Genomic DNA, 21,249 nt, shown 5'->3' with positions numbered 1-21,249 from the left:
AGTGCTGCTATATCTGTAAACCTTGTTTAACAGAATTCCTTCATTTGACATCTAAACAGAGTTTTGAAGCCTCTATGGAAATTCCCCATGGGATAGTGTTTTGATTTCTACAAGACTTGTCAATGTTAAGCAACTTTAAATGGCTCTTCTTGTCATTCTATAATCAATGAACGTAGGTATGTAAAGTAGCAATCTATCGACGATGTTCTATAGTTGGATAATGAAACTGTACACTTAACTGAATACATTGTGTTATATCTAATCTTCTACAGTCCACGATGAGACAGTATGTTACATTACGATGCTTTCACTTTTATAGCATTAGGCACAGAGCGATCGAATAGATACTGTAGCATCAGTAATAGATTGTATCTGGAAATGTAACGATTATTGTTACATTTATAACATGTTATACTTTTTTAGCTGTGTTTAATTGACGGTTGCCCTGATTTTGTGGGACATCATTGTAAAAACGATGTTGTTGTTTTTTATTGGTTATCACTGTTTTTATTTTATTTTGAAATCTCTAATAAATATCAACTTTGGAGTTATGATTATGCATATGACTGTGTATTGTCTTTTTGCCTCTTTCCCTGCCGTGTGTGCAGTATTTCACAGCTTTTATCAAATCTTTATTTAGAAAGTCAATATATAAATATATTCAGTTTGTCTGGCAAACTTTGATCTCATCAACTACAAATGTATCCTCTTGAGGAAAAGAATGAACCACGTTGAAAAAAATATTTATTTCGATCTCATTCTTTTACATTAAACTATAATAATCGTTTGTTCTTGTATAGCTCTGCTAGTTTTATGTAGCACGTTAGAGACATTTTGAAGGCACAGGTCCCTGCCCCGAATCAATGTTTTTGGTGCCTGAGGCACAGGGAGATAAAGTGACTTGCCCAAGGTCACAAGGAGCCAACACTGGGAATTGAACCAGGTTCCCCTGCTTCAAACTCAATGTATTTACTCACTGAGCCACTCCTTCAGCCCATACATTATTTGCTTGAGGGTAGGGGGGAGACACCCGCTCAACCTTGTGTTCATAGAAATGGGTGCAGTAAGGGGAACAATTATCAAGTAGCAAGAGGGTATCTGTGCCAGAGCATCACTCCTTCGGTGGGGAGTCGGGAGAGAGAGAAGAGCCCCCAAATTGCATGCACTCACTATCCTGATGTAGAAACACTGGGTGTGTGGCTAAGGAACCGCGGAGGATGAAGGGTTAACCAGTGCAATATTACAATGGCTCACTGGTGGTAGAATATAAGAACGTCCCAAACTGGAGGTAGTGGATACCAGTAATATTTGTGTAGGATTAAAACAAGTTTAATGAGGTCCTATGGATTACAGTACATTATTTGCTTGAATTGTTATCAATGCGACAATATGATTATTTGACTATATGACTATGTGACTATATGACAATATGAAAACATAACTATGTGACTAAAGATGTGGCCCGTTTGCTTTTCCGCTACGCCACACGGGTTCCTGAGCTGAGCCTGTGCCATTGGCGAGATTTCGATCCAAATTTCCACGAGTTATCCACGATTTAACCTGGGGTAACAGTGGGCAGAAGGCGGCAGAAAATGACATTTGGCATCGTCCGCAATACCGTCCGGAAACTCAAGTTGGCGATCACGAGTTTTTGTGTCTTAAAAATCTAAGTAAATATGCCCCACAATGCGTATCTCTTTACTCTAAGCAGAGATATTGACAATGGGGTGCAGAGTTGCTGCTGTGCATGAGAACAGACCTCACATTAGGCATCTCCTCAGCTCCGGAGCAGGGGATCCTGCATCTGCTGGAGTCTGTGATATACAGGGGAGGGGTTATGACATGAGCAGGCAGGGTTATGGCATGTGGGAGTGGTGTTCAGACTTTGTCTCCGGGTCTTCTGCCAGCGTGAGCCTTAACTCATACTATGTGAGACAGGGCCAGTCTAATGTGCAAGACTCAAGCAAATTTCATGCGAGTTGACAGGGCTGGGGTTGAATGAAGCAGCTGTTGGGACCTGTGGAAGACATGCAGATATACTCGTGGGTGCTCTATATTTGCTATACCTGTAAGTAATAGAGACTTCAGCCAGTTAGATATGTGCAGCCATAAAAGCTACTGCTTTTTCTGGAAGCAAATTGATTTTTAGGGAGGAAACGTTTTCCAATGTAGTAATTCAACTGCCAACATCTGAATATTAATAATACAAAATCCTACCTGGTCTAATCCATGTTTAGGGACAGTATGTCATCATAAATAATTGAGAAGTTAAAGGGAGCCAATTCTTACACACCTTAATTACAGAGCTTTCTGTTTCGGAGAGAGCTTATATAAAGCTAGAGGAATTAAATGTAAAACTGCATTCAATGCCAGAACAACAGAGACGTTGCAACAAAGACAGTGGTTTGGTGAAAACGGTTAATTCCTAAGGTAACCCCATTTATTATGGGAAACATACCTGTACCAGGATTCCTCAGGTGCTGTGAGAAAGAATCTACGAAAACCGAAGTAAGTAATTTACAGTTGATCTTTTCTGATAAAATCTACTTTTTTGGTGCCACCTATTTTTCATGACAGTTTTTTGACCTGCCTTTTTATCTGTCTTCATCAGCGGTTTCCAATCTTTTTTTGGTTAAGGAACCCTATAATTATATTGTGAAATTCTCCAGAACCCCAACCCTCTCTAATAGATCAGATGCATTGTAAGGAACCCCAACCCTCTCTAATAGCGTGTCTGAGATCAGATGCATTGTAAGGAACCCCAACCCTCTCTAATAGCGCGTCTGAGATGAGATGCATTGTAAGTTACCCCATCCTTCTCTAATAGCGCGTCTGAGATCAGATGCATTGTAAGGAACCCCAACCCTCTCTAATAGCGCATCTGAGATCAGATGCATTGGAAGGAACCCCAACCCTCTCTTATAGCGCGTCTGATATCAGATGCATTGTAAGGAACCCCAACCCTCTTGAGGATTGGTGTTGAGCACCCCTGGAGTAAAGGACACTAGGATGGGGCCATGGACCTCAGCAGCTCTAATAAGTGAAGTCAGTGGTCCAAGGGACATAATAAAAGCAGTGGTGGTAATATGCCCAATTAAAAAAATAAAATATAACTAAAGATCAAAAGTATTTTGTATATTGAAGCAATTATTTATATAGTAGAGGATTTCTAAAATAAACCCCTTTTCTTTATGTACAACCCATTTCCTCCCACTCCCTGCCCCTCACACACAAAACATATAGGATTCATCGTTGACCTTTTATTTGATTAACTGTAAATGAATTGATTACGTTGCAAATTTTATTTTCAGGATGATGGGACCGCACAAAATGATGAGAACCCAGAACGAGAAACCTGGGACAAAAAGTCAGATTATCTGTTGTCTATGGTAGGATATGCAGTAGGACTTGGGAATGTATGGAGATTCCCTTATCTTGCATTTCAACATGGCGGAGGTAAATGGACATTGGTGTTACATATAATGTCATAGGCTACTAATTAAAAGGGCACACAATCATCTCCTTTTCATGCATCCTTTTACTAGTCTAGTTCTTAAAGCAACACAGTACTACTCCCCCCCCCTTTCTTTCTTTCCTTCCTTTTTGTTATTTTTACATGTAAAGCATGTGACAATGTATCATTCTACATGCTTACCTAATTATTCTTTGGTCGGTGTAACTCAGCAGCTACAATGTATCCTTATATTACTAGGGTAACATTATCTATTGTTACAGTTTGCAGCTCGAACTGCTGGGACTATTGGCTACAAATTATCCCAAACAGGAAAGTGTTGCCAAGATCTTGCACTGCTTGGGAGGTGGGCTGAAACCTGCTATAGAAATTGAAGGATGCTTTAAAACTCATTCAAATTGCATTAAGAGTTGATTAATAATAATAAATACAATATTATCTAATACAATAGAACTGGTTTAATAAAAAATAAAAAAAACGATTTAAAATGTATTGCTGCTTTAACCACTAAAGTGCTAAGTAGACATGTTGAATGAATGGTTTTGTCCACACTCATGTAGTTGGTAGAAGGTCCATGGAACTTCTTGCTACATATGAATAATTACAGAGTAAGTTCTAGTTAATTTATAATTACACGAGACACTGGGATATATCACAAATCAAGGAGATTGTAGAATAACAACTGGTATTTAACATCCACATTATTATTTTAATTTTTGAAATTTTGCATATAAAACTATACTATGTGAATAATACTAAATAACCATTCAAATCTTCAACCCATCACAGGTCTTCTTCTACTAAATGGGTAGATAAACTCTCAATGAAAACCAACATTGTCTGATCTTTCATTTGTCTTATTCTCAGGTGCATTTCTTATTCCTTATATAATTATGCTGGCACTGGCTGGTTTGCCTTTGTTTTTCCTGGAATGTTCCCTGGGACAATTTGCCAGCCTGGGTCCTGTTGCCATATGGAGGATTGTGCCACTCTTTGAAGGTTAGACTTTTTCATTCGGAAGACCAGCACGGTTATCATGGAAGCGGTTACAACAAGCCATCCATAAATTCATGGGTGTGCAAAATGGGGGAGACGCGGCGCTTACAGAGGCCCTGCAACTCTTCCCCAAAGTATTTAAATTAAATGTCGGGGGACCGCACGAGATCTCTTTAAGGTTCCTTTACCTTATCTCTGGTGGCTTCTGGCGACGCATTGCCATGGCAACGCAGCGTCATTTGATGTTGCATTGCCGGAGACAAGGTAAGGGGGGAACACGAGCAAGGGGGGGGGGGGTAGAGGAGGTAGGGGGTACAGACAAAAACAATTGCGCGCCCCTGCTTTAGTTTACTTGTTTTTTTGCTTTTGATGGTTTTTCACAGTATAAAAATTGATTTTTTATTCATACTTTTCACTGATACCGATTCACACATTTCTCATTATTAAACTTTCATATTACTTCCCTTTTTTTTACTCTTGTGAGCCCACTTTCTCTATTTCTCTTCTTGTTTATGATCACCTCTGTTTCATAGCTATATTTTCTTCCTGCGTTCCTTCTCGTAAAATGATTTGGTACCCATCTCATATTGACATTCCTTGTTAATGCATTACTTTCCCAACATGCTGTCAGATATTCGCACATAGCTACTTAATATATCCCTTCTTAACATCTGTATCCTAACCTATAACATAGCTACTTAATATATCCCTTCATAACAGCTGTAACCTAAACTATCACATAGCAACTTAATATATCCCTTCATAACATCTGTATCCTAACCTATCACACAGCTACTTAATATATCCCTTCATAACATCTGTATCCTAACCTATCACACAGCTACTTAACATATCCCTTCCTAACATCTGTATCCCACCTATCGCCTTCTCTTTCTCAGTATTGTTTTAAAGTAAACCTATAACAGGAGTCAACCTAGCATGCTAGAACAGTATATAACTTCGTCCAGACTTGGACCACGATACGATGTACTTAAGTAGAACTCTCAGTTCACACAAACTGTTTAAATGAGTAGACTATATAATGTAGCACTAGCAATGTGCCACCATCCAGTAGAGAATGAGTCACTTAAAATACTGTAAGTAAAACCTTGAATTCAATACACTAGCGCAGAGGAGCTCAACTCTAGTCCACAAGGGCCACCAACAAGTCAGAGTTGAGGGATATCTCTGCTTCAGCACAGGTGGCTCAATCAGTCGCTCAGTCATTTTGATTGAGTCACCCGCATATCCCTAACACCTGATCTGCTGGGGGTCCTCGAGTGCTAGGGTTGAGCTCTCCTGCATCAGTTTATTGTTTGTTAATTTCTTCATTATTGTAATTATGTCATTGAACCCTCTATGCCGATGGTGCTAATGCATTGGTAGGTAGGAAACAATGCACCAAGTTTCAATCTGGAGATATTAGTTTGTCTTAATAATCATAATCATTATACTAAATAATTCAATAGCTGTCATAACTCCTCCTTGGAAAGTTATAAGCACACTACACGCCTGGCATCCTCCTTACTACACACGTAATGTATACTTAGTGCGTTCCAAAAACCAAAGTGATCTCATTAACTGTAACAAACCCCACGGACTGGATGAACTGGCTTCAGCAAGGACAGTATTTTGCCCTTATTTGCCAAACCCAAGACGGTTACAACTGTTGCTAGCGACATCATGTTACTCGGGGAGACAACAGCAGATTATTACCATCTTGGGACGGAAACCATACCAGGATTATCTAAAGATCAAAGTCAGATATGTTTTGGCAGTCATTTAATTATTAGCCTCTGAAGTGGGAGATTCTACATGCAGATTCACAATGCCATCTCTGTATGACATTTGCTCAGTCACTTTATCTTTTGGTGCCTGTCCCTCCAATACTGATCACATCCAACTGTACATTATTTGGCACACTAATAGTTCATATATTCTTTTGATAACCACATATATTGACAGCACACGTAATAATATACATTTATTATTCATCATTAGAAAAAAAAATTATCTTTCCATATGGAGCTAAATAACATTTCACATTTTATTAAAATGCAGCAAATGCACAATTCAACCTGTATATAATTTTGTTGTCATCATTTTTTAACAGAGCATGACTCTCGAAAGAAATGAGGAAAGATATATATATATATATATACAGTGTTCGACAAACCTATACATTTGCAGCCCCGGGCGAGTGGATTTAACATCGTGGCGAGCTCCTATTGGCCCAAGCAGCACATGTTTGGTACTAGGTGGCGAGTAGATTTTTTTGTGTGGCGAGTAGATTTTTTGGTGATTTGTCGACCACTGTATATACATATATATATATATATATATATATATATATATATATATATATATATATATATATATATATATATATATATACACATACACATAACCAACATTACTGCAACCCGTGGTTCCTGCTAGTGAAATAATAATTACAATAATAATAATTTAATATTGCGTTTTTCTCCCAAAGGGATTCAAAGCGCTTCACAATGACAGTATAGTGTGCGATTTGCAGCACATCTGAATTTTACAGACACAGTCCCTGCCCAGATGAGCTTGCAATCTATGATTTTTAGTACTTGGGGCACAGGGAGATAAAGTGACGTGCCCAAGGTCACAAGGAGCTTATAACTGGGAATTGAACCAGGTTCCCCTGCTTCACACTCCGTGACATTGTTTACAGAGTCAGAGACTTTACTCATTAAACCACTTACGTCTGCAGCTGATAGAAAGCACCAGCCATTTTGCCCACGTGTACGTTGGGTATGTCACGCATTGCATTGCACCCAGGTCTGGGTTGGGTACCCCTGTATATCTACACACACTTTCCTAATTCATCATTCATGACTCTTTATTAAAAATAGTTTAAAAAGAATATGAACCCTTTAAAGGAAAATGTAACAGTTCCTCAGTAATAACACTATCCAAAAATACACAACTACTGCCCCTTTAATGTAGGGGGAAATATCTAATTCAACTTTTTGCAGGTTCTTCCAGCACCAATGTGAAGTAAAAGTGCGTATTACCCTTTTGGGCGCCAGAAACATGAAATACTGTACAATGTATGTGTCTTGTGCTCCGATGGTTAATAAGACGTAATAAGTCAGTTTTATTTCTGAAAACAATCATAATGTCATCTAAAAAGTCGTTTCTGTGAGAGTAATTAATACCGTTTCACATTGTGTACCATTTGTAATTGTGTTGTCCTTGTTCCCATTTGCAGGGGTTGGTGTTACCATGGTAATTATTTCAGCATTTGTGTCCATTTATTACAATGTGATTGTTGCCTACAGCCTGTATTATTTGTTTGCCTCGTTTCGAAGTGTTCTGCCATGGTCTGACTGCTTTGAATGGGCGGATGAGAAATGCCGCAAAAGCATGCCAGGTATGTATTTTTATTTAACAATTATATTTTACGATGTCTTGATCCAGTCAAGTTCCATTTTTTAGCTTAAAGATAAGCAATGCATTTCCAAATTTCATACATTTAAATGCAGAATTGGTGACTGACACAAAAAAAAAAGGTTTGTTACAATGTGGGACGGAGCATTTCCAAATGTGGTGAAAATCCATGATGTTTATTCCTAAATACTAGGCATAGTGAACACTTACGTAGTGCCACCTTAAAGGAGTAATCCATGCAGTATCCGACATGCGGGTTTTGTTTAAATAAAGCACTTCTGCAGTATTAGATAATACTTAGTGCAAAAAAAGGATGTGCTGATAGCGCTAGTGCTCTAAAATACTCATTGGTGTTACTATAACACGGTGGCAAATACCAAAACCTTATAAATATAAGCCAGGCTGCCTGGAAAAAATAACCGGTACAAATCAGACAAGATAACATATAACAAATAATATCTGGCGCCTGAATAAATGTCCAAATGTCAAATGATGGAATCTGACCATACAATAGTGTCCTGTCGGGATGATCCGGGAACCTTCAGATGTACCACGGAGAGAATCTCATAATATGTGGGAATAACCATATGAGAAAATCATAGTGTATAACTGCTGAAAACTAATGGTAAAATAATACTAACAAACTGACAGACAGACTAGCAGACTAACAAAACACTAGACAACGCCTAATGATAAGCTAGAAAACTAATTTAATAAAACAATATAATATAAAACAGACATATGTCTTGATCACGGGGAAATAGTGACACTTAGGTAGCTCATCCAATGAGGAAAATTGGAATCCTACTTACGACAAGCAGGATTCCAAATAGCATTAGGGATTGTCTCTGTCCAATGTGTCAGGCTTCAGACGTGTGTTGGTAGTGTCCCTCGTGGGTACTCACACGAACGCCGCACGTTCTGGTATTCTAATGCCTCCTGCACTCTCCTCGCGGCCCGCTCTGACTGCGTGCGCAACGCGGAAGTGATTGCTACTCTCCGCTCGGCTTAGCTCAGTCACGTATCCCAGGATCAGCTGTGGTAAATGCCTTCACCTCTAACCCTACGCGTTTTGTGAAACGTCACTCCCCTGAGGAAGGTGACATTTCACATGAGGACGGTAACATTATCTATTGTTACAGTTTGCTGCTCAAACTGCTGGGGAAATTGGCAACAATTTATCACAAACGGGAAAGTGTTGCAAAGATCTTGCACTGATTGGGAGCTGGGCTAAAACCTGCTATAGAAATCAAAGGATGTTCAGTTTATTATACATATCAAAAATGGTATTAAGAGTTGAATAAAAAAATGGAAACAGTCACTATTATCTAATACTATAGAACTGATTTATTTAAAAAAAACATAAGATTTCACATGTTTTGCTACGTTAACAAAGTCAGTTTTGTGCTGTTCTAACAAGTTTGATGAAGGCATGTTTGTTTATGTTACTTTCATTAGACGTCATGCTTCAAAATAACCCAATTCTATATTAAAATATGAACCCCTTACTGGTTCATCATCACATTACTCAGTCTATCTCTTATGGGGGTCTTACAGTCCAAAGTCAAACATATACCATTCCCTTCCTCTAGACTAAGCAATACATCTATAAAGTGTTCCCAATAGATGAGACAGGTTTTGTAGGCAGCTTTGTGCTTTTACAGATTTGTTGGGCTCTGAAGATGGAGTTCCACATACTTGAAGAAAATTAGGCACCTATGGTCGCTGTCAGAGGACCACTTGTACACTGCAGGGTTTCCTCTTCGCTAGTCCAGCCGTTCCGGGGAAACAAAATGGCCACGGACACGATATTCCTGCAGTGTACAAGTGTTTCTCTGTCAGTGTCCGTTTTCCACTCCGCTGAATGGGACACAAGGCGGCGAGGGTGTGCCGTATACAAACGACCCAAAAGGTTTATTTTCCAAAGATCTCTCGTGAGTGAAATATACCACCTGTGTGTTTCTAGCAAACACAGATTTATACTACTGCGGTGTTCTTTCTCCATCTTTATGAAGCTATTTGGAACAATCTTCCAGTGATTTCATTAGAAACACTGATTTGTACCTCTATTGTGTACTATATACTCACCAAGTGTGAATAGTGTTGGTCACATTCTCTCTGACTTACTCTATATTGCAGAGCTGTGCTATGTTTTGGTTTAGTCGCTTTATTTTGAGAACTTGGGAGTCACCGTGAGCCCCAGCATCCATCCAACGAATAAACTGATAAATACCTTCAACATATAGCACGTGTTGTATAACTTCCACCCTAACTAGAATTTATCATGTAAGTGTTTGTGACCAGTGTTGTAGCCATTCACTCAAGAACATGTTCCTAGAAAGTTATCACAAGTGAAACAATTCTCTGTTTATAGAATCATGCAACGAGACGTTGGGAGCCGACACAGTGACGATGAATATAACACGTGGAAATGAACGCAATTACACCTGCATAAATGACACTACAATGGAACTACCAAGTAAACAATACTGGGAGTAAGTGTTACATTTACTATGAACATTTCATCCACCACAGATGGTGAAAACCTATGGATACTCATCAGCAGAGGAATCTGAACATTGCTCGTTACATGCCAAATATGCTCATCAGGCTTTCATGTAAATACCTGGACATGTTCTTTGGGGTTATTAGTTTTCTATATTGAGCAGATTGGGAAAAGGGGATTTTTACTTTTACCTATGAAAGGTAAGTATCTGAGGGGGGCAGGGGGTCCCTGGAGCAGAAATCCACGTGGTTTAGCTCCAGAGACAACCTGCTTCAAACCTATTATAAAAAATGTTAACAAAATTAAATGCCGCTTGGACTGAACCATTAAAGAGGATGCTTTGATTTTTTTTTTCTTTCAGTAAAGTGGCCCTCAGACGTTCCAGTGGATTTGCGGAGACAGGGCAGGTGGTTTGGTACATGGCTCTCTGTCTACTGCTGGCATGGATTATAGTGGGCGCAGCATTAGCTAAAGGAATAAGGTCTTCTGGAAAGGTAACATGGATGGAGAGAAATGCCTTTAACCTACTCTGCCAGAGGGTTCAACAATGCTGAGGTCAATGTCCCTTATGTCCATATTTTTATATAACTTTTAGGATGGTAGATGACTAGGTAGAACTGACAGAAACTGTGTTTCCATTTTTGGTGGCTGCTAAGAGTATAAGGCAGGTCAGGTCAACATCAGAGAAGGCTATATTTATTATAGGGTAAGAGGGGGGCACAGTTGAAATCGTGCGGTAATGGTGACTCCTGTCCACTGTCCCCCCCCTCCTGTCCACTGCCCCCCCCTCCTGTCCACTGTCCCCCCCCCTGTCCACTGCCCCCCCTCCTGTCCACTGCCCCCCCCTGTCCCCCCCCTTCCACTGCCCCCCCTCCTGTCCTGTCCACTGCCCCCCCCTCCTGTCCACCACCCCTCCCACCCTCTGGGGGGGGATGGAGAAAGAGGGGGAGCACAGAAATAGGGGGAGAGAAGGGAGCGGGAAATTTAACTCCCGGGCAACGCCGGGTTTCTCAGCTAGTGAGAGATATATATATATATATATATATATATTGTGGCAGGGTCAGTAAAACTCTTAGACAGTGGTTTAAGCTGTAACTGCAGTGGTTTATTCTTACAACAACAAAACATAAGACATGCTGTCCCTTTAAGAAAACAAAACCATAAAATAAACCCCTACTCCCTTTTGGGAGACTGACTACACAGCAGGTCCCTCTCTACCTGCCTGGCAGCTAACACAGTTACCAGACATAATATAAATGACAATATTAAAGTCCTTATCTGATAGGTTGCTGGTGAATCCATCCCAGGGTCTCCATGTAGTTCCCTCAGCAGGATAGGAATGCCAGTTCCTGGTATATCTGCTTGCTTGTGGCCCTCGTGGCAATCCTATGCCTGGGTGTGAGTCCCAGCTGGTCCCAGCATCCTTGCTTCCTGCAGGCCTAGGGGCCAGACCAATATATGAACAAACAGGGTGATAACAGAAACACCCAAAAGAACCCTACTTACTGCACTCAATCCAATATATGAAATGTGATTACAATTAATTGTACAGTTTGCAGACAATTGGATACACAAGACCTATAGTAACCGCTCCCATTGCAGTGGGGAGACAGATACCATTAAAAGCCAAAATCTGGCCAAAAATAATAACATTTTATTAATAATATAACTTTGACGCACGAACATGTACAGTGAAAATAAAAATAATGTTAGGGATAATTCCCAGTATAACGAGAGTAGTGGAAAGGGTGCTAATTATTGTATACAGGCATGCATACCTATATGATGGATAAATATAGGTGCATATATAGCAACCCCTGTATCAAGCATTCAAATAGCAACCTGTTAACATTACAGGTCACGAAAGGGTGTAATTTGACAGGAAGTGGTTAATTAACCCACTGATATCCCTGGCATTAAGGATGCATAACTTAGTATTGCACAGGTGTTGATTATCCCAAAGCCAAACACATAGATAATAAGTGGCATATAATATAAGAAATGCACTTAAATCTCAAACTCACTGGTATTATAATTGTGAACCAAATGTCAGGGCTGACATAAATGTTGGAACAAAAACAAACACCACACCAAGACCACTAATAGTCTAAAGATATATATATATATATATTTAGATATAGGTATAGATATATATAGATATATATATATATATCACATAGCATGAAATAGCATTTCAGAACATATGTATAGTGCTTCTCAATAGGGTACTTATAGCATGTGTATCAAGATGTATAGTGGCCCACCTACACAGCAGTGATGCAAACCCTTTTAAATCCTACCCCACATGTGTACATGGCGCCATAAAAATGCTAATTAGGCCATTACATAACATACACGGTGATACCCGTGAAAAAGAATATCATCACAAAAAATATATATACATACTGTACACATATCTAGGAATTAGAAACCTTCAGACTCCCTGTGACAGCCCTGTGTAAGCAGGTATATGCTAAATATACTTATTATAATACTGCACCTCTTTACGCACCCAGTTACAGTGAGAATGGAGCACACATTTCAGTATATTTTCTTTCTTGTGCTGCGAGCTTTAGCCAATAACATAAATATCGGCAAATGATCTCAGGCCGATCGTTTATCTCAATAAAAATGAGATAAGAATGTAATTCGCAAAGTTTTAATCGGGTATTTTCAGTATGCTGAATTAATACACAACTAATAGTTAAGAAATTACTGTATATTTGCATGATAATGCATTCTGGCCCAAGTCCCTACGGTAGTCCGCTGGCCAGACTAAGCACGGTGTTCACCTCTCTGTTTCCAGGTGGTATATTTTACAGCTCTGTTCCCGTATGTCGTCCTAATCATCCTTCTTGTCAGGGGTGCAACCTTGGAGGGGGCAATCGATGGAATTGAATTCTACATTGGAAGACAGTCTGACATTTCCAAACTCAGTGACGGAGATGTGAGTTTGTAAAATGCATCACACGGTAAACGGTAACGTAAGATTTTATACCTTGCAATATGTTTTTGACGCATCAAGCAGCAGGTTTCCGAGATACATACTTGGAAAGGTGCCGTCCCATCCAATGGGGACAAGATGGCAGTTTCATGTACGTAGTCAATAGGAAGCAACGTCACCTGTTGTGGCTTCTAATAGGCCAGCGTGATACAGGGGAATTAAATATGTGGAAGTACCATCTCTGTATGTATCTCAGGAACCTGGGTGTGTCTAGAGCTGAAAGGAACGAGGTTCAGTTCCTGGGGCATCTCCTGGCCCTACCCATCACTTCTTTAAAAAAAAATCATGAACTACTGCTTTATGTTGTTGTTCTACCTTGTGGGTTACTGTTACTGAGGTTGCTTGGTAAATAAGACTGGAAGCTCAAACACCTGCTGCAAGAACCCAGAACGTAGTCTAAAAAGGTAGGTCGGAGATACAAGAATGTATAATTAAAGTAAAACATTGCCACCTGCCTCTCCCATTTTGTCATATGCTTAGAGGAAGAACTGCCGCCTTAGTTACATAGATCATGGGTGTTCAACTTCAGAACCTCAAGACCCCCCCCCCCCCCCCAACAGCTCAGGTTTTACGAATATCCCTTCAGCACAGCCACTTATTGAGCCACCTGTCCTGAAGCTGGGATATCATTAAAATCTGACCTGTTGGGGGGTCTTGAGGAATGGAGTTGACCTAGAGGTAGGCCATCTATGGAAGAGCACTTATTGGGGACCACCTGTGGAAGAGCACTCACTTAGACCCTCATGGTCAGAGCCCCACGTGCACACCCTTTGTCTGACCACTCCCCACAAAACTATGTATAGTTTAAGCATAACTCCATAGTTGATTTACAGAAACACAACACGAGTCCCATTCAAATGCAAGGACCCCCGCTGTGTTAATCCGATGGGCCATTAGTCTGGCTGCAGAAATCTTGCAGCATTGGATGTGTTTTAGTGCAGAATTCTCAAGACAAGGAGTCTACAACAAGCAGTTGCAGCTGTATATCGCCACCTTCCTTCCTTTTTAGAGTGTGCACCAACAAAGAGGATCCCTATTCTCTTCTCTCTCTACCTATTCCCTAGCTATTTGCATTTTGATCCTCAGGTGGCACCTCAATTCAATTCTAGGAAGTTTTACACTACATTCATAGTTAGAACGAAGCATCCCCTCCTCCCCTGTCCCTGATACAAGCCCTAACTCCTCAATCTATCCTTCCTAAATGCTGGGGCTCTCCAATATGTGACATTATCATTTGCCTAAAGTAAGATCTAGGTTTCAATAAGGACACATAGCGAATGCTCATAGAAGAGATTTCCACAGAGGAGAGTAGCGAAAAGTGTTTCCAATGTGTGGGAGCTGCAACATGCACAACGTACACAACCACAATGTCTCATTTCCCTTTGAAATATATGACTGTGTCATCACGAAGGAAACTTTCTTCCTTAGGTCTGGAAAGATGCTGCTACCCAAATCTTTTATTCACTCTCCACGGCATGGGGCGGACTGATAGCGCTTTCCTCTTACAACAAATTCCACAACAACTGCTACATGGATTCCATTGTGGTTTGCATCGTAAATTGCCTCACCAGTGTGCTGGCAGGATTCGCCATCTTCTCAATCCTCGGACACATGGCTTTCGTGTCAGGAAAACCTGTTTCAAAGGTGGTAAATGAAGGTAACACTGCTATTCCACGAATGGGACATTGGGGGTTATGCACTAAGCAGTGATAAGTGCTTTTAAGTAAGATAAAAAGCCATTATCACCTGAGATCAGACTCCAAAAGACTGTTCATGGTCCCAAGGCTCAACAAAGTATCCGGACGTTCCTCCTTCTCCTACCGTGCACCCCAAAACTGGAACAACCTACCAGAGACTCTCATATCCACCACCAGTTTAAGTTCTTTCAAATCTAAGGCTGTCTCACACTTTAATCTGGTCTGTAACTGTTTCATACGCCCATAATATATATTTTCTTTAACTGTGCATGCAATGTCTTGTATATAATGTATACCCTGTTCATTTATGCAACTGTATTTGTAACCATGTACTATTTGTTTTACTCTGTGCTCAGGACATACTTGAAAACGAGAGGTAACTCTCAATGTATTACTTCCTGGTAAAATATTTTATAAATAAATAAATATTATAGCGTGATACTGCCTGCTGTGAGATTCACAAAGCAGTGATAGGTGCTTTTAAGTAGCCATTATAGCACGATACTGCACTGTTATCACTGCTTTGTGAATCTCACAGCAGGCAGTATCACGCTATAAAAGCAGTTATCTCACTTAAAAGCACTTATCACTGCTTTGTGCATAGCACCCAGAAAACCCACTTATCACTGCTTAGTGCATAACCCCCATTGTCTCTAACAAACAGGATATTTATCATGGCCCCGCAGAAGAGTCCAAACCACATCTTAAACTCTGGTAGCTGTTATGAATGCACCAGGATGACAATGAAATCTTGTCTTCTAGGGTTTGCGTTGGCCTTTATTGCCTATCCTGATGCTTTGTCAACGCTTCCGGTCGCTCCTCTGTGGTCTATACTATTCTTCTGCATGCTCTTGACTCTGGGACTTGACTCGCAGTTTGCTATGATAGGTATGTTTCACTTTACATTTCATTTTGCCCAAACTATTCCAGTTTAATAGAGGTTTTGTTAGTGGGGCATCCCCGGTAACTTTTGATCCTTCTAGGCTCATTTTAGGGAAGAGAACACATCTTCCTGTATGTAAAACACACACATTTCCCAATGAAGCATGCACATGGGAGTGAGATACAGTACAGTAAGGCTAAGGCCCCACTCCCTCAGTCAGCGCGCCCGCACTGCAGACAGGCGGGGCGCTGACAGACACAGACCGCGATATGCGGTCTGTAGGGAGCGGGAGGTGGGTGGGAGTGGGAGGCTTGAATGAGAGAGGGGCGTGGCTTGAGCGGAGGGACCCGCTACTCCCCCCCTCCCTCCACGGGCTGCTTCTGGAAGGTAAAAAGCACACACACACACCCCTCCTACCTTGCTTCCTGACAGCTCCCGCTCCCGCCCCCACCGCTGATTGGCTCATCAGCGCACCACGTGACGCGTTGCCGCTCGGGATCACCATTTTCTTGAATCCCGTGGCGGCTGACGCGTCACAGTGCGTAGTGAGCGGTCAGCGAGGGGGGACTGGGACTGGCTCGGGAGGATTCCCCTGCTGGTGGGGAACGCTCACGCGGCCGCCCGCGCCGCCGGGCGCAGCGGGTCCCAGCCCTGAGTCCCTTCTTCTAAGAATTTTCCATTGACCTAATACAAAACATGTTGAACAAACATGCAATAATTACATATTAGTCCATAAGTCATCTGGATTCAGAAATTCAGAAATGCCTTTGATGTATACACTATTTCCCTGGGCTAAACAAAACGTATGTATGTACAGTATATCTTTAATTATATAACGCCATCCATGTACATAGCGTATCACAGCAGTAATACACGACATAATAGGAATTAAGGAATAAACAAATTAAGCTGAAAGACTGACTCTGGCACTGAGTTTGAAGCAGGGGAACCTGGTTCGATTCCCGGTGTTGGCTCCTTGTGACCTTGGGCAAGTCACTTTATCTCCCTGTGCCTCAGGCACCAAAAACATAGATTGTAAGCTCCACGGGGCAGGGATCTGTGCCTGCAAAATGTCTCTGTAATGCGCTGCGTAAAACTAGCAGCGCTATACAAGAACAAACTATTATTATTATTAATCAATGCTTCACACATAAAAGTAGCCATTTTTGGAAAAGCAGTCCCTGCTCTGAAGAGCCTGCAGTCTAACTTGCATGTATTATTATTTTGCAATGTCTGTAGAAACTATTACAACATCCATACAAGATGCCTTTCCCCGAGCAATGAAAAGGATGAGGATCCCTATAACTGCTGCATGCTGCGCTGTGTTATTTCTGCTTGGACTCCCATGTGTCACCCAGGTACAATATTACTGGTACATTATTTGTTTTCAAGGGTAGAGAGTTATCTGCATTTTTTGGTGTTTTTCAAGTGTTTAAATCACTAATTAGGGTTTCATCAAAACGGAATTAAAATGTGATACAATTAGAGGTTGAACACGTAATACAGATGGAGACAGAGCAGACAAAAGACTTAGTTGAAGCTCTTTTGTCAAAGAATATGTATTAGGATTGTACATCAAATGTACCGACTTCCTTCTCTTTCAATATTAGGACAGTTACCATCTCCATTATTCATTCATGATTCCAAACAAAATACTGTGTTCGCTGGGGAGCTTTATTGTATGTTTTTTTTTGGTGAAATTGGTGAATATTTTTTGTGTGTAATCAAATACAATTATAGCTTTTCCTCAAATAATTGAATCCTGCAATGTTTGTTTTTAAAAAAACAATGTCTTACTCCTTTAATCCCAAGGGGAAAATTGAGTACCCTGGGGTTAATCATTCATGGAAGAGTTTTCTATTTCAGTGGTATTTGTTGGATATTTGTTTCTGACTTGCAAAGTGAGACAATGATTGGGAAGGGAGAAGCTTGGAAGCTTGGAATGAAACGAATTATACGATTAGTTTAATGTATTGTTGAATGTATTCTGAAGCTTTATACTTATCCCCATGGAACTGTAGAAACGTGACTATTTTTTTCATTCAAAGGCAGGTATATACTGGGTGACTCTGATTGATTACTTCTGTGGTGGATGGGCTCTTTTATTTGCAGCTGTGTTGGAGTTGGTAGCAGTTATCTGGATTTATGGTAGGTGGCCACCAAGAAAATAATATCGGGGATGTTAAAAGGATTATTTGTGCTTAATAATTTCATTCACAGGACACAAACCTAATTTTTGATGAGAGAATGGATATTATATCTTTTTACCAGATCTCTAATTTGGTGAATATAAATATTAAAATTGTTCATCGTTATAGTTAATGTGATGAAGTTGACGTTTCAAGGACAACAACAAATTGTAAAATTTCTTATCAACAGAATTATAAATGACAGGCTTTCTTCTAGCCAATTGGACCAGTGTTTTGATTATGCCACATACAACTAACTCACCTTATATTTTGACCTTACAGGCGGCAATAGAATAATTGAGGATATAGAAATGATGCTTGGAAAGAAGCACTGGATCTTCTGGCTATGGTGGAGAGCTTGTTGGTACTTTATTTCACCTGTGCTTCTAACAGTAAGTTTCACTGATGTACAGAAATTCTCTCATACATGCAGTACCTGCTCAACTGGCACCAAGTCAACTACATGATAGAGGTAAAAAAATCATGATCAGTCTCTTTTTGGGCTATACTCTATTATAGCAAAGATGACAACACACCAACAAATGGGAATACAAATCTGGGATAGTCACAGGATCGTTATCACACTAGTTGGTTGGCAGGTATTTCCCTACATAGTTGTGTGTGAGATACAGTGCCTGTATTCCTTTTCCATCCTACAGTACAGTATGTTCCTTTCTTTCCAATATCACCGATTATTCATTCACAAAGTAGCCAGTCACCTCATTGATAACAGGTTTTCAATGTATCCACCTCAGCCAGTCCATAAAAACGGGATGAATGACACACAGGGATGGGCTGCTGGCTGGTATTGCGTACGCAGGATGGGAATGCAATGAGCAGGACTGAGTACATAGGATGGGATTGCAATACTACAATTTGCAGGGTCACGTTTGCCATTTGTTAATGTTTTGGTTCATTTTCCAATATACTGTATGAATCCCTTAACTGTGATCAAAATATGAGCGCTAATGCTAATACGAGCTTCACACATGTAACACACCAGAGGTAGCACTGCAGATTGTGATGGATGAAGAGCGACTTTTCAGTATCTTTTAATGTGATGGTCAGCTATTAACCCTTTGTTGCCCCGGGGCACAGTCACTAAGTCATGGGAGGGTAATGACTACGTCCCGCCCAAAGAGGTTTGTTTTTCCTGCTTTGATCGCGTCCCATGTTCCCGTGGAGCACAGGACACTATCTACCCAGTAGTGAAACGGGGGACGACTCCTCCTACCGTTTCCTGGAAAATGGCTGCCGCGGTCACATGACCGCTATTGAAAGCAGTCACCTGACCGCACTGTGCCGGAGGGGGCCGTTACCTCAGGTACCGCAACCCCTCCTCCACTCAAAGGGTTAAACAATGAAAATATTTCAACTGTTTATTTTCTCAAAATACAATGTTAGAATTAAGAAAAATAGCTAAAATTAGTTTTATAATATAGATTTTTTTTTCTTGCAGGCAATTTTAATATGGTCTTTGGTAAAATTTACTCCACCTAAATATGATTCAGCAGAATATCCTTCATGGGGAATTGTACTGGGATGGCTCATGGTTATTTTCTGCATCCTATGGATTCCTATCGTGGCCGTTATCAAACTTGTACAAGCTCAAGGATCTCTATGGCAGGTGAGAATAATCTATATTGTCATTTCTTATATTGTTTCAGGCTCATCAATGTTGAAAAAAACGTTGTTAAGAATTGTGCAATAATAGCAGTAAAAGAAGCCATTGGTATTTAGGGCATCTGATGTTAACTCAACACTTTAAACCCATTACAAAATGTAAAGGCCTAAAGATAGTCATCAAGAACCTTCAGCAGATGTTCTCAAACCTATCCCTGTGGACCATAAGACCCTTCAGGTTTCCGGAATAATCAATGTATTTACAAACAGGAATGCACAGAGGCCCTGATTCAATAAACTAAAGAAAGGAGCCATTGGTGCAGCAACCTTAAGGTTAAGGCGCCCGCTGGGCTCTTTAGAGGATAAAGGAGCAGGATCTTTCAGGCTCCGAGATGCCCCTGGTCAAAAAAATATCATCTTGTCCTGGGGCCACCCTTCAGTTATTTCCATCAATGCAGAAGGCGAGCTTGAATCACCACAAACGTGAAGACGGTTTCAACATAATGTTGAAAATATCCCTGCAAGAACTCATGCTCAAGTGGTTGCATTAAGGGGAGTGTGACTGTTCCCATATAGACTAATCTATATGTAAATAAGCATTGTACACCAAATTAGGAATGCCCATGCAATTCAATAAACTCAGAAGAGCGCTGATCAATGGCCCGCTTATTCTTCGCCGCCCTTGATGTGGCGAATTGACCCGTTAAGCTGCCTAGATCAGTGGTTTCCTAATTTTTAATAACTGCAAAACCATTTCAAATATATATTTATATATATATATACACAGTATATATATATATTTATTTTTTTTTCTTTGTAGAATATGTACAGCACTGTAAGCTGTCTTATGGCAGAAAACTGCTTAGTATACAGTATATGGTTCAAGGTGTCTTCTAGAGCTGGAAGGCTCTTTAGGCATAGCGCCGCTTAGCAAATATGGGCCGTAATATTTTCTATTGCGTCAACATTATCATACACTTTGAGTTAATAAATATTTTAATAATGGACAAAAAGTGGTACATGGATCAAGTGCCGATATGGGTCAGCGCACCCGTTCCGGTGTTAACTCCTGTTGACTTGAATGCCCTTAATGCATGTGTCGGAAAGGTCATAGACACAGTAGGGTTATTTTGAGTATCATTAAATATATTACACATCATTATTAATGTCTGCTTCCATTGGTTTTGTGTGTACATGCATAAAGAAGACAATCATTTTTATTTCGGCATTTACAGCGCCTTGTGACATGTTGCACACCAAGTGAAAGCTGGGGTCCGGCTCTGGCACAAAATCGTGGTGAGAGATACCAGCATATAAAGGATAACACGGGGATGGAAATACCAACCATTCAAGGTTTTGATAACTCCTCATTTAAATGTGACTGAACGCATTCAATTCTATTTTTTATATATATATAAAAAAAAATGTACTGCACATGGATTATAATTTAAATAAA

General features: G+C 40.3%; 1 protein-coding gene across 2 annotated transcripts; it reads left to right on the top strand.

Annotated features, from left to right (window-relative positions):
• The first annotated feature begins 1,917 nt into the window (after nt 1-1,917).
• Nucleotides 1,918-21,245, top strand: LOC142467447 (sodium- and chloride-dependent neutral and basic amino acid transporter B(0+)-like). 2 transcript variants are annotated; one of them, XM_075573137.1, is made up of 14 exons: nt 1,918-2,068; nt 3,312-3,456; nt 4,340-4,471; nt 7,713-7,874; nt 10,266-10,386; nt 10,759-10,891; nt 13,204-13,344; nt 14,830-15,058; nt 15,861-15,986; nt 17,221-17,339; nt 18,030-18,129; nt 18,453-18,562; nt 19,630-19,797; nt 21,029-21,245. In XM_075573137.1, exons 2-14 carry the CDS (start codon nt 3,387-3,389, stop codon nt 21,176-21,178), a joined length of 1,761 nt encoding a protein of 586 aa, XP_075429252.1. In that variant the 5' UTR covers nt 1,918-2,068; nt 3,312-3,386; the 3' UTR covers nt 21,179-21,245. The 2 variants fall into 2 exon arrangements, with proteins under 2 accessions (XP_075429252.1, XP_075429251.1); XM_075573136.1 differs by lacking the exon at nt 1,918-2,068 and adding an exon at nt 2,084-2,508.
• Nucleotides 21,246-21,249: the final 4 nt, after the last annotated feature.

Source organism: Ascaphus truei, chromosome 16 (assembly GCF_040206685.1).
Source record: "Ascaphus truei isolate aAscTru1 chromosome 16, aAscTru1.hap1, whole genome shotgun sequence".
Lineage (NCBI taxonomy): Eukaryota > Metazoa > Chordata > Amphibia > Anura > Ascaphidae > Ascaphus > Ascaphus truei.
Note: the sequence above shows the minus strand (reverse complement) of the source record. Positions and strands in the feature narration are given on the sequence as shown.